The sequence below is a fragment of the Trachypithecus francoisi genome, unplaced genomic scaffold (assembly GCF_009764315.1).
Source record: "Trachypithecus francoisi isolate TF-2019V2 unplaced genomic scaffold, Tfra_2.0 Lachesis_group5, whole genome shotgun sequence".
Lineage (NCBI taxonomy): Eukaryota > Metazoa > Chordata > Mammalia > Primates > Cercopithecidae > Trachypithecus > Trachypithecus francoisi.
The window spans coordinates 121,438,339-121,452,648 of record NW_022681470.1 but is presented as its reverse complement, the minus strand read 5'-3'; the positions used below and the strand labels follow the sequence as shown (position 1 = coordinate 121,452,648).

General features: G+C 36.2%; 1 protein-coding gene across 3 annotated transcripts in view; it reads left to right on the top strand.

Annotated features, from left to right (window-relative positions):
- SLC35A3 (solute carrier family 35 member A3) overlaps positions 1–4,803 on the top strand; it is a 50,181-nt gene extending 45,378 nt beyond the window's left edge. For 2 of the 3 annotated variants that reach the window (XM_033197190.1, XM_033197191.1), the window contains exon 8: positions 3,738–4,803. In XM_033197190.1, coding sequence (XP_033053081.1) covers positions 3,738–3,828 — 91 coding nt within the window. In that variant the 3' untranslated portion in view covers positions 3,829–4,803. The remainder of the gene's footprint in view (positions 1–3,737) is intronic. The other variant, XM_033197192.1, reaches the window with a different exon arrangement.
- Positions 4,804–14,310: the final 9,507 nt, after the last annotated feature.

Genomic DNA, 14,310 nt, shown 5'->3' with positions numbered 1-14,310 from the left:
CTGTTTTCAGCTTGGTATGGAAATGAATCACTTAGTTAGTGAGACTTAGACTAACAATGAACACTTACATCTTAATTTTGTAATCTTAATCGTATTCCCTGTTCATAAGATGAGGAAATCATATGCTTTAATGTACTTTGAGAATGTTTGCACCTTGCAGATTTTTAGATTTTACTTTAAAAATCATACCTTTTTTTTTTTTTAAATGAACCTTGGCCGGGCGTGGTGGCTCAAGCCTGTAATCCCAGCACTTTGGGAGGCCGAGACGGGCGGATCGCGAGGTCAGGAGATCGAGACCATCCTGGCTAACACAGTGAAACCCCGTCTCTACTAAAAAATACAAAAAACTAGCCGGGCGAGGTGGCGGGCGCCTGTGGTCCCAGCTACTCGGGAGGCTGAGGCAGGAGAATGGCGTGAACCCGGGAGGCGGAGCTTGCAGTGAGCTGAGATCCGGCCACTGCACTCCAGCCTGGGCGACAGAGCGAGACTCCGTCTCAAAAACAAAAACAAAAACAAACAAAAAAAATGAACCCTATGTAAGGCTGAGGTAATTAAATCGTTGAATTATGCAGAGAATAAACAAATAAATGAACAAGTAAGCCAACAGAGGGACAAAGGAGTAGTAGTTTGGCAATGAGATATATGCCTGCCTGTAAATTCATGTTTCTGAGGAAGTATATAAGGTTTGTTGGGTTGAAGATAGAAAGAGAAAAGACAATGATACTGCCATTATTGAATGAACAAACGAACGAACGAACGAATGAATGAATGAATATTTTGAGAATATGCTCAGGACACTCAGCCAGATGGAGAAGATGGATTCTTTTTCCTAAAATAGGTAACTAAGCCCTCTGTCTTTATGCATCTTACCTTTGTGGATAATACATTTTCAGTAATGAATCTAGTGACATTTTCTCAATCTTCATTCAGTTCTATCCTAAATGTAATAATATATTTGCCTTTAGCCTCATTCCACCCCCTGAAACTGGGTTTTTTGTTTGTTTGGCTTCTCTGAAATGGTATGCCTATACTTGCCTTTCTGATTGTCCCTTTGGTAGCTTGTCAATCCTTGCTCACTCTCTCGGCCATCTCATCCACTGCCATGTCATATCTGTCTTCTCTAGGAAGATAAATTCAAATTTCACCTAAACTCTAGATCCCTTTATTCTATTGACTGTTAGACATCTCCGTTGATACAATATCACTATTACCCACTTCCCTAAATTATTTTTCTTGTGCTTGTTATTTTGCTTATTAATGTTACCATTCTTCCATTTAGGGTTGCTTATTCTTTTATCAAAAGTTTATTAAGTGTCTACTATGTGCCTGCTGGCCACCTTGCTAGCTCCTGGAAAAGGAGTGCATGAATGAGACACAATTTCTTGTCTTCAAGGTCATCAAGGTTTGGTGACCATCAAGTGATTGCAAAGACAGATGTGAATAAATAAATTATAACAGTATGATCAATGCAACAATGGAAGTATACATATAATAATTCTGTTAGAGGGGGCTCAGATCCTTGAAGTAATCATTACATTCTGATAGTTTTTTCCTAATATATATATTTTTTTCTGGGACAATTTTCTCTCTCAGAACCATCTAAAAATTGCTGGCTTGAGAAACAGGTGTTTCCTGACATTATTAGGTATTCAAGTAGATCCTGCTAAAGATATTATAGAAAGGATTCCTGCAGTGGATACAAAGGTAGACCATAGAATCTTTCAGTTGAGCATGAACTTTCAGTCCATGCCATTCCAAAGTTCCAGAAAGCTAAGAATAGTTCATAATGACTAATGAAGACAGTGTCTAGTAATTAATAATTACCAAATATTAATGTGGTAGCAATTTCTTCAAGATACATTATAGGATGTTTTATGTTATCCTAATAACGTTGTATGTATAACTGCATTCAAGTCTTTTGAAGAGTTAACCATTTGCATCAAGTCAAATCTAGTTATTAATCATAACAGATAATTACTGAGCTCCCTGTATATGCTAGGCACTGTGGGTACCACAGTGAATGAAAAGCACGTGGTTGAGCAGGGGAGTGGACTTATACATCATTTAATGGCAGTGTGGTAAGTGTTATGCTAGGGGAGTTTTGCCTAGGGGAGTGAGTCTTGGAGACATTAGACCTGAATTATGAATAAGGATTTTCTAAGAAGCAAGGAAACTGTGGACAGAAGGAAGAGTATCTCTAAAGACACTGTCAAGAAGGTGTATGTTGTGTTCACTGAGTGGAGTGGCTGAATTATAGATTGGGTGGCATGAAGTGGGGAGGATGAGTTTGAAGGGACCATATTATGAAGGGCCTTTTAATAATGATTAGTAATTATTTTTCATTTACAGACAATTAAAAAAAAAAAACAGGAGCATGGCTTTGGACTATTAGTAGAAACTTTAAATCCAAAACTAGCTTATGTCTCTATAATAGCATTTTTTAAAATGTACACATTAAAAGTTAAGATTGCACTTTGGGAGGCTGAGGCAAGCAGATCACTTGAGGTCAAGAGTTCGAGACCAGCCTGGCCAACATGGTGAAACCCTGTCTCTACTAAAAATACAAAAAATTAGCGGAGGGTGATGGTGCACACTGGTAATCCCAGCTACATGGGAGGCTGAGGCAGGAGAATTGCTTGAACCTGGGAGGCGGAGGTTGCAGCGAGCCGAGATCACACCACCGCACTCTAGCCTGGGTGACAGAGGAGACTCCGTCTCAAAAAAATAAATAAAAGTTAAGATTCAGGCCGGTCACAGTGGCTCATGCCTGTAATCACAGCATATTGGGAGTCTGAGGCAGATCACTTGAGCCTAGGAGTTCAAGATCAGCTTGGGCAACAAAGTGAAACCTCGGCTCTACAAAAAATAGAAAAGTTAGCCAGGTGTGGTGGTTTGCACCTGTAGTCCCAGCTACTTAGGAGACTGAGCTGGGAGGATTGCTTGAACCCTGGAGGTTGAGGCTGCAGTGAGCCATGATGACAGCACTGCACTCCAGAGCCTGAGCAACAGAGTGAGACCCTGTCTTTTAAAAAAAAAAAAAAAAGTTAATATTTGTAGTCTAGTTCACATATCCAGTCTTCATTTCCAATGTATCGTAAGGTAGACTGTATCTATAGATACGTAGGATAAAGAGGAAACCAAGAACTCCCTGCATTTAATGTAATTTCCTTTTGAAAAGCATCCTATAAAAATTGGTCCTGAGTTTTGAGTATTACTATCTTGGATTTTAAACTAAACTTTACCTTGGTTTAACAGGACAGAATAAAATTTTCCTTTCATATGTTCAACTGAAGAATTAAGACCTTTTGTTATTGAATGTATTGCATACAAAATCCCTATTAAGGTGAAATACAGAAGTTAAAATATCTTTGTTTTAGAAGACAGTATAGTGCAGTGGACGAGAGTACAGGCTGTAGAGTTAGACATACCTGAGTTTGAATCCTCTTGAAGTTATGGGGCTTTAGATAAGTTCTTTAAATTCTTTAAAACTGTTTCCTCATGTGTAAAAAGTGAATATTAGTACATCTTCATAGAGTTGCTGTGAGAACTCAATGAAATAATGCATATAAAGCACTTAGCCAGATACCTGGAATGTAGTAGGTACTCAAGATTTGTTAGCTGTGTTACTGGAACATTTTTCCCCAAATTATAATTGTTTTTATAGTAAAGAAATAGAAGGAACTTATTCTGCTTTTAATCTGATTTTCTCTTTTTTATTTTGTCTTCGTCTTATTCAGTGTCTTTTTCCTTGGAGCCATCCTTGTAATAACAGCTACTTTTTTATATGGTTATGATCCCAAACCTGCAGGAAATCCCACTAAAGCATAGTTGTATACTATCTTTAACTGGTTTTTCACGATGGTGCACTAGGAATCTCGACATTAATCTTGCACAGAGGACTTCTACAGAGTCTGTGAAGATATCATCATGCTGAATCTGATCATACTGTTTTTTTAAAAGTTTAAGGATAAAATATGTGTATATGTAACAAAACACATTGCATCTAGAAATCAAAACTTGAAAGTATTTCTAGGGATTAGAATTACAAGGAATATTAGAGAAAACTTGAAATCTGAGTTTAAAAAGATTTTACCTTTTTGATTGCTGCAGAAATGTCCTATGCACTCTTTGCAAGAGCACACAACAAATGTCAGATACCAATTTTTGCAAATTAGATTTAATGTTATTAAATGTTTTTATCTTTTTCTGTACAGATATATCAAATCACATGAAATATTTAAAGTTTGAAAATTATAATTACCTATAAAGCTGTGAAAAAATAGAAGTATAATTTGAAAAAACATTTCACTTATCAGAGATTTTTATATTTATACAAAAGATTACTAAATGAAGGATGGCTAAATGTTTTTTGTTCAATTACATAAAAATTAATAAAGTAATATTCTGGGTCTGATTTGTCAGAGAATAAATGTCATATCTAAATTTAATGTAGAGATACATACTATTTCTCCATATGAATTTTAAGATATTTTATTGCTTCAAGACTGCTGAAAGCAATCCAGTTGCTCCTGTGCTAGCCAGAGAATTTTATAGTAATGGGAGTTTAGCCCCTAATCTCTTCATTGCATTTTATTTCTGTAAATCAGTTTAAATCCTTAATATTATTTTAAATTAAAATTTGTAATTGCCATTAAATTTTCAAAATGTAATTTAAAAGGATTAAATACTCCTTTAATAATTTGAAATAATTATTCTATCATATCTACATTTGGAGAGTTTTGAATTATCAAGCATATACTGTATATAGTTAAAAAGTTATTAAATGAACATTTTACTCATTGATCTGTAAAAACTTCTTTACAACTGTTGACAAAAAGAACATTCAAACAAATAATAGTACAGATGTCAGTGACTGAGACCAAAATGACTTTTCTTGGAGACATTCCAGATTGCCATATTACATTATTTTAAACAGCGCTATAACTTTAAATACAAAGCTACTCGGAAGAATTTTTTAGGTCTTTCATAAGCCTGTTCTTCCCTGATCACACGAGTGGGAGAGGTAGCCAAATTTTGAATTCCCTTTCTGTGTTCCCACAAGAGCTGCTGAGAAGGCCAGGTGCAGTGGCTCACGCCTGTAATCCCAGCACTTTGGGAGGCCGAGGCAGGTGGATCACAAGGTCAAGAGATTGAGACTAGCCTGACCAACATGGTGAAACCCCGTCTCTACCAAAAATACAAAAATTTGCTGGGCATGGTGGTGCGTGCCTGTAGTCCCAGCTACTTGGGAGGCTGAGGCAGGAGAATCGCTTGAACCCGGGAAGCAGAGGTTGCAGTAAGCGGAGATTGCACCAGTGGTGCTCCAACTTGGGCGACAGAGTGAGACTCTGTCTCAAAAAAAAAAAAAAAAAAGCTACTGAGAAGGAGCCACCATTTTGCTTTAAAATAGTGGGTTTTTTTTCCTTTTTAATGAACACTGGAGCTGAGGATGCAGATTACATGAGTTATTTAATAAGTTGGTTAAAGGGAGAGGAGAGAATATATTATAAATGGTAAGATGATTTGGTGGGCAAAAATGCTTTCTATAATTTGAATATGGGTTTAATTTAATTATTAACTATAGACAGAATTACTGAGCATAAGAAGTATTTTACTGGTTGGGCGCTGTGGCTCACGCCTGTAATCTCAGCAATTTGGGAGGCTGAGGTGGGTGGATCACAAGGTCAGGAATTCGAGACCAGCCTGGCCAGCATGGTGAAACCCTATCTCTACCAATAATACAAAAATTAGCTGGGCATGGTGGTGCACGCCTGTAGTCCTAGCTACTCAGGAGGCTGAGGCAGGAGAATTTCTTGAACATGCCAGTTGGAAGTTGCAGTGAGCCAAGATCGCTCCACTGCACTCCAGCCTGGATGACAGAGCAAGACTCTGTCTCACAAAAAAAAAAAAAATATATATATATATATATGTGTGTGTGTGTGTGTGTGTGTGTGTGTGTGTGTGTATACATATACACACACACCCGCAGTATGAATGAAAAAAGTAAAAGACTTTTTTTTTTTTTTTTTGAGACAGAGTCTCACTTTGTCGCCAGGCTGGAGTGCTGTGGCCCGATCTCGGCTCACTGCAACCTCCCACTCCCTGGTTCAAGGGATTCTCCTGCCTAAGCCCCTGAGTAGCTGGAATTACAGATGTGAGCCACTGTGCCCGGCCTATACTGTATATATTTTTAAAGACTGTTCTAATAGATATAAAAACTGTAAAAAATAAGTATTTTTATATAGCTCTCATGGATTTTATTAAACAAAATTTGACTCAAAAATACTATATTACAAACTGTTAGGTACACTTGCCTAACGTGAACTGGTAGTGTTACCTTGCTTTTGCAGTAATAATCTACAGATTGCAGGGCTCATCAATTCCATCCAAAGTTTAAAAGCATTTAAAATTACCAAATCTTAAAATCACTTTGGTGGTGATTCCAAATTGGTACCAAGCAAACTTTCTGGATGCCCAACATGATTTTCAGTAACCACCCTTTAGAATTTGCTTAATAAGTTCACCACATTTTGAACATGGTAGTTTTAGATTGCAATAATATTCAGACTTACATTATTACTTACTGCTATGTAAAATCTAAATCCTGCAAATGCACAGAATTCAAGATGAAATATGATTTATATTTAGCGCACACTGAAGTATTGGTTGGGTACTTAAATGTATTAATGCAGTGTGCATTCATATTTAATCAGGTTTATTCTGTTTCTATTTTAATAATTTAAAAAACTTAGTAAATTAGATATTAGACATGTTAGTTACAGTGGTAACACATTTTTAGGTGTCAAAACACAATTTTCAAAATTCCTAATGAAAGTTATAAAAATGTAAACAGGAATTGTAAAAATGGACAAAGTAGTCAAGTATATTTTCAAAGCACGATTTTATTAGGCAGGCATAATTTGTATTTTGCTTTTCTAGTGGGTTTGAAAATGTTTATTAGAGATTGGGCTATGTAGTTTATAATTTTTAATTCATAAAAAAGTAATCATACATGAGAAGGTAGACCTATGCCCTAGGATCATGTCACATACACAGATAATGCCATTTCCTTATGTGTGTGATGTGTATTTTGATGACCTCCACAGGCCTTACTGTATCAAGCTTTTATAATGATGACTCCCGTCATTGTTTAAATTCCTATACTTTTTATTTGTTATCACGCAACTACTTTGTTCAATGTGCAAATGTGCTAACTCATGGGAGAAGAGTGCCAATCAATAGTTCTTTTAAAAATTAAGAATATGGTATTTGGGAAGAAAAGTTTGAAATGCAACAGATGGATGTTTCAACACGGCAGTATTATATTACCAATTCTTTAATAAGTGATTTTAGAGATGTTATAGGCTACTTTTATGGTGGAATATATAGTTTAGAGATGCAAAACTTAAATGTTTACATCAATTTATATTGAATGTCATACAATTTCATGGAAGGAAAGGTAGCTTGATATTTAGATTCTAAGGAGATATAATCTGAAAGGAAACTGGTTATGTTCTCTACACTTACTGTAATACTGATTATTCTTACATATCAAATTATTGAACTTTTAAAATTTCATTGTACAGTCATTAAACTGAGTTGGGTTTTTTCTTAAAGGGTTTAGCATCGCTCATTTGATTTACACATTCACATTATAATATTTAATTATCATGGGTGAATACGTTACATAAAAAAGGTTTATAAAAGTTATTTATGCTATATTGAAAGTCATCTTATGAATCTCCAGGTTATTTAAAGTAGTTATAGGAGCAGAGAACAAGCACGTTTATCAAAATCTGGTCCTATGTGCCTTGCTTTACCAAATACCTGATTTTTCTGGAGGATGTTCCTGTAATTCACAACTTTAGACATATGGGCAAAATTAGGATGTTTTAAGAATAAATACATTTCTATTTTTTTGGTTGTTTCAACATTAGCTCTTTAAATTCATTAACAAAATTAAAATAGGTATATTACAAAAGCATAAACATTTGTGAACAGTGCTTACTTAAATAAATTGTGATACTATTGCTCCATCACTGAACTTTTTGAAACTTTAACAATTGTATAAAACTGTCAGTTTGTTGTTTCATTTGTAATTACAAAATATAATTTACTGTAATTTAAAAACTTTAAAAAATAATTTGGATCCTGACTTTGTCTATATCTGTATTTCATTTGTTTAGAAAGATTCTTTTGGGTTTGAGAATGTAATTTGTATATTTAAATTTTTTATGGACATAATTGAAAGGAATGTATAAACTGGTCTTTTGTTAAATGGCTTTTTAATTGATAAACTTCTCTTGTCATTTTTGGTATCCAGCTATTACCTATTTAATAGATTTATTGAAATAGATTATTTTCATAAAGAACTCTGTACAAATCTTTTTCTATATTTCCTTATTTTCCTATTTACCTGTGTCTATGACCTAACCTATGAATTAGTCTTCTCTCTTTATATATCAGAAATGAATTGCTGATCTTTTTCTCTAGCTCTGTAGTACCTCTATCACTATCACATGTGATCTTTCTTCCTTTTCTCTAGCCCATACTGTAGCATGAAAGACTGGGTTGGCCAGGTGCAGTGGTTCATTCCTGTAATCCTGACACTTTAGGAAGCCAAGGCAGAAGAATCGCTTGAGCCCATGAAGTTGAGGCCAGCCTGGGCAACATAGGGAGACCTTGTTTCTACAAAAAATCTTAAAAATAAAAGTAGCCAGGTATGTTGGCATGCACCTGTGGGGCCAGCTTCTCAGGAGGCTGAGGCAGAAGGATTGCTTGAGCCTAGCAAGTTGATGCTGCAGTAAATCATGATGACACTACTGGACTCTCGCCTGAGTGACAGTGAGACTGTCTCAAAAAACAAAAACTGAAACAACAAAAAAAGAAATATTGGGTTTATTTAAACTAGTTAGAATTTATCTTTATGTTAATAACAGCCTAACATTTTTTGTTTTAAATATGTCTAGGCTAGCCTCAAGGTTAAGTAATTATAGAAGTTTGGTATATATTTTCATCATAATTTGGATATAATTGCTTCAATTGTGACCGTCAATGGAATGCATGGAGATCAATTGCGATAATATACAGCAGGATTTTAGTCCTGTCTCTACTGCTGAAGTAACCTTACACAAAATACTTTGTGAAAAATCATGAAAGTGCCAGCATTTTAAAAATGTATATTTTTCTTTGGTAACCTCTCATGAAAAGCACTAACTAAAAATGTTTAATAATCTTTTATGTATTACAGTACTTCTTTTGTTGGAAATATATCACAATCCTCAAGTTCCAGTGCTATGCAAAAATATAATCTGAATCTTATAGATAATACTACCTTTTTTTTTTTTTTTGAGATGGCATCTCTGTCACCTACGCTGCAGTGGTGTGATCTTGGCTCACTGTAGGAACCTCCACCTCCTGGGTTCAAGCAAGTCTGCCTCACCCTCCATAGTAACTGGGATTATAGGCCACGCCACCAGGCCCAATTAATTTTTGTGTTTTTAGGAGAGATGGGGTTTCACCATGTTGGCCAGGCTGGTCTCAAACTCCTGACCTCAGGTGATCTGTCTGCCTCGGCCTCACAAAGTGCTGGGTTTACAGGCATGAGCCACTGCACCCAGCCAATACTGCCTTTCAAAAGAGACTGATAGTGACCAGCATTAGTAATCATACTGGTGGGGGTGGGGTTTTTTGGGGGTTTTTTGTGTTTTTTTTTTTTTTTTTTTGAGACAAGGTCTTCCTCCCGTTGCCTAGGCTGGAGTGCGATGACACAATCTTGGCTCACTGCAGCCTTGACAGAGCTCAAGCGATGCTCCCAGGAGCCTCAGTCCCCCAAGCAGCTGGGAATACAGGTGCGCGCCACCATGCCCAGCTAATTTTTGTATTGTTTTGTAGAGGTGGGGTTTCGCCATGTTGCCCAGATTGGTCTCAAACTCTTGAGCTTCAGTGATCTGCCTGCCTTGGCCTCTTAAGTGTTGGGATTACAGGCGTGAGCAACCACACCCAGCCCATACTGGTCTTTCTTAGAGTTTTTAAAAAGAGAATTCGTTTAAGGCAGGACAGATTACATATACACCCTAGAAAAGAAAATAGCAACGAAGAAATAAATTGCCCTCAATTACCAAAGATTTGAGCTTCTACTATGGCTGAGAGTGTTTTGGTCATTGCAAATTCTGGGGTTTCCCAAGTTCACCCTCAAGTCTGGCTAGAAAGATAAAACTTACTGAAAGCTATTATACTCACAGTCATATTTATTACAGAGAAAGGAAATACAAATTAAAACCAGCCAAAGGAAGTGACACATAAAATAGAGTCTAGGAGTGGTCCAAACTTGAGCCTGTTGGTGTCCTTTTCTTGTAGAGTCACGAAAGGTGTTATCTGCTCCTGACCACAATGTTTGACAGTACACACATAGTATTGCCATTCAGGGAAGCTCACCTAAGCTTTGGTGTCCAGATTTTTATTGCGGCTCTATTAGTTGGCATGGTTGATTTTTTTTTTTTGCCCATGTAGTTTTCCTCTCTTTCCAACGTCTGCCCCTCCCTGGAGATCTGGTTGACATCAAGACTTCAGGGCCTCACCATAGGTTATCTCCTTAGCATAAACTGTCAAGTGTTGCCTGAGGAACCCACAATGAATAGACATTCCTATCATTGAGAACTCCCAAAGACTTACAGCAGAACTTTCTTTGGATGGGCCAAATTTCTTACTACACAAAGACCATTCATCTCTATACACATCCTTCTGAATTGATGAGGATGATACAATCAACAATTCTTTTCAGAGACTTTAGTTTTTTTTTTTTTTTTTTTTGAGATGGAGTCTCGCTCTGTCACCCAGGCTGGAGTTCACTGGTGCAATCTCAGCTCACCGCAACCTCTGCCTCCTGGGTTCGAGCAATTCTCCTACCTCAGTCTCCCAAGTAGCTGGGATTACAGGCGCCTACCACCACGCCCAGCTAATTTTTTTGTATTTTTAGTAAAGACGGGGTTTCACCACATTGGCCAGGCTGGTCTCGAACTCCTGACCTCAGGTGATCTGCCTGCCTCGGCCTCCCAAAGTGCTGGGATTACAGGCATGAGCCACCACATCAAGCCCAGAGACTTTTAATTTATATATTGTCATTTTTAATTTTAGAATATCTGTCAAATTATTCTGAACATAACATGAATCTAGTGTGGAAAAATGTTTATAATTAGATACTGTGTTAAGAACATATATATACATATACAGAGAGCACAGTATTGTCATTTAGTTTTCAGTTCTTATGTATAATAACAACTTTATAAATGCTGGACTGTTTTAAAGGACAAATTTAAAACATGGTTTATAAATGTTTTACCTGTACTGTATATTAATAAACAATTTTGAACTAATTTTAAATTAGGCATTACCTATCACCATGATAAGGAAGAGCTAAAACCTGATACCAATTGTTATTTTGGCTCACAGTAGGACTTCACGAGTGTTAGGATCACATTTTCCTCCCTTGGACCTGAGAATCAGGTGTTTTTCGTTTATGCATTTATTTTCATTCATTCATTTAGGATTTCTAAAATGTTAGAGGTAATTTGTTTAAAACAAATAAGGTGTTCTTTTGGAAATACACAGTTTATCTTAGATATACACTTTCCTCTTTTGAAAGGTAGAATTCACTGCAGGTTTAAAAGAGTAATGAATGTTCTTACAGTGTTTTGTGATAATCACTGAAAATTCACTTGTTAAAATATACTTAAAGCTTGTCCAACGCATGGCCCACAGGCTGCATGCAGCCCAGGATGACTTTGAATGTGGCCCAACACAAATTTGTAAACTTTCTTAAAACAGTATGAGATTTTTTTGCAAGTTTTTTTAAGCTCATCAGCTATCATTAGTGTTACTGTATTTTATATGTGGCCCAAGACACTTCTTCTTCTTCCAGGGTGACCCAGGGAAGCCGAAAGATTGGACACCCCAGCTTTAAATGTAGAGTATTTAAGAGGTTCAGTTAAACGTACTAAATCAGACTTGTGTGATTTACACACAAAATCTGTGTGTGTGTGTGTTTGCTCTTTTAAAAGATAACACATGTACAAACATGATTTCTAATAATTGAGGGTTTTTACCTTTAGGCTAAAGTTTTATTTTATTCTGCTTGGATAGCAAATATAGCATTTTAAAATGATGATGCTAAGTGCTTTTTTAATATATGCATGCTGCTTCAATAGGTCTTTTAAATATAGCCAAGGCAGGGTAATATTTCCTGAGTGATGATAGAATTACAGAAAATCATGAAAGATGTGTGCCCATGTTTCATTTTATAACTTTAAAACCTGCCACTTACTTTGGATGTTATATATACATAATACATCAAATTTCCATTATTTCATATTATTTTTCTCCATTTCCCTCATGTGTCAAGTTTCATTTTTTCAATATTTTGTTTTTATAATATTGCCATTTTAATGGCTTCAATCATGCTATGACAAATTGTGCCAATTTAGCTTTAAAAACCTAATGGGCTACCTCCATGAACTCACACATACGGCACTGTTAAAGAACTTTTTTTAAAATTAAATTTTCTCCAGCTTTTCATTTTGCAGCATACAAAAAAGTTAAAAGGCTGGTATACCACCTAAATCCAACCATTATTAACATTTTGCCACACTAGCTTTATCTCTGTGGGGACGCTTTACCCCTACATACTCCAGCATGCGTGACCTAAAGATACGGACATCTTCTTAACCTCAGTGCCATTATGACACCTAAGAAAAATTAATACAGGTCGCTTCATCTAAGTTCAAATTAAAATACAGTTGCCCCTCTGTAAATGTGGGGGATTGGTTCCGTAACCCCCACCTTGTGTATACCAAAATCTGGGCACACTCAAGTCCTTAGGGGGAAACTGCGTATAAGAAAGTCAGCCCTCCCTATGGGTGGGTTTCACACCCCGCAAATACTGTGTTTTCCATCTGCATTTGGCTGAAAAAAATCTGCATATAAGTGGACCCACGCAGTTCAAATCTGTTGTTCAGGAGTCAACTGTATTCCCAATTGTCTCAAAAAATGATTTTTTATAGCTTTTTTGTTTTGGAACCAGGGTAAAATCAAGGTTAATGCTTTGTATTTGACTGTCTCTTTTGGTCTAGAAGTTCCCTTCCTGCACCACCACCCACCCCTCAATGGCTTTTTGATACCAAGAGACTGAAAATGCTACCTCTAATGACTTTTCTCCCCATGATAGTACTCTTTGAAGGACCAAAGTCACTTTGCTCCTATTATGTGGTTCGATTTGTTCCCTTTATTTCTTTCATGTCCTTTGAACTGGAAGTCAAGTCTATAGGTTTGATTACCTTCAAGCTAAATGTATTGGGTAAAAATATTTCATAGATTTTATATTGTATCATATTAAAAGACACAGATAATCTCATTATTAATGTTGGTAATTATTTGGTTAAGATGATGACTACCCCATTGTAAAGGTTATTGTAAAGTTCTCCCTGTTGTAAAGGTCATTTTTTCACCCTTAGTAATCTATGGAGTAACATTTTAGCACCAGGGGAATATTCTGTTTCCCAAATGGCTTTAGCATCAGTTGATGATTCTTGACTGAATAATTTATTACACTGGGGTGCAAAATGGTGATTAATTTTTTTTAGTGCTCTGAATTTCTTCTACATTTATTAGTTTATACTTTTTTTAAAATAAAAAAAGTTTATTTCCCTCCTGTTTCTCCAATACCCCTCTTTACAAAAAAAGACTATGTCTTCATGAATTAAAAAAAAATTACTCAATATATTATAGCCAGTCGGTCACAGTTCTTTTTGATGCTCATATATATTGTGAGCCTCTAGCCCACGGAAGTCACAGCAAGCTAGCTCTTGTGTTTTCTAAACATGACCACATTAGTCTTTTAGTCCTTATTTGCTTCAGGCACAATAAATCTGAGGCTTACGTTGTATTTGTCTTGTTCCAAATCTGGATTATCAGCTAATTCTCCAAGGAGCCCTATACCTTTTAAGAGGAGTGGGATTTATTTTATTTTTTCTTTGGAATCTTTCTAGCCAGTGAATGGAATTTATTATAGAATCCATTGTTTCTGAGCTGTCATTTTTCTAGGCTATTTTAGTGGACATAGCTAGGAAATAATACAATTTTAAAAGATCATGAATTCAAATGAATATTTACAGTTAATATTTAGCAACATGGCCAGGTGCAGTGGCTCATGCCTGTAATTCCAGCACTTTGGGAGTCTGAGGTGGGAGGATCACTTAAGGCCAGGGGTTCAAGACGAGCCTCGGCAACAGAGTGAGATCCTGTCTCTACAAAAAA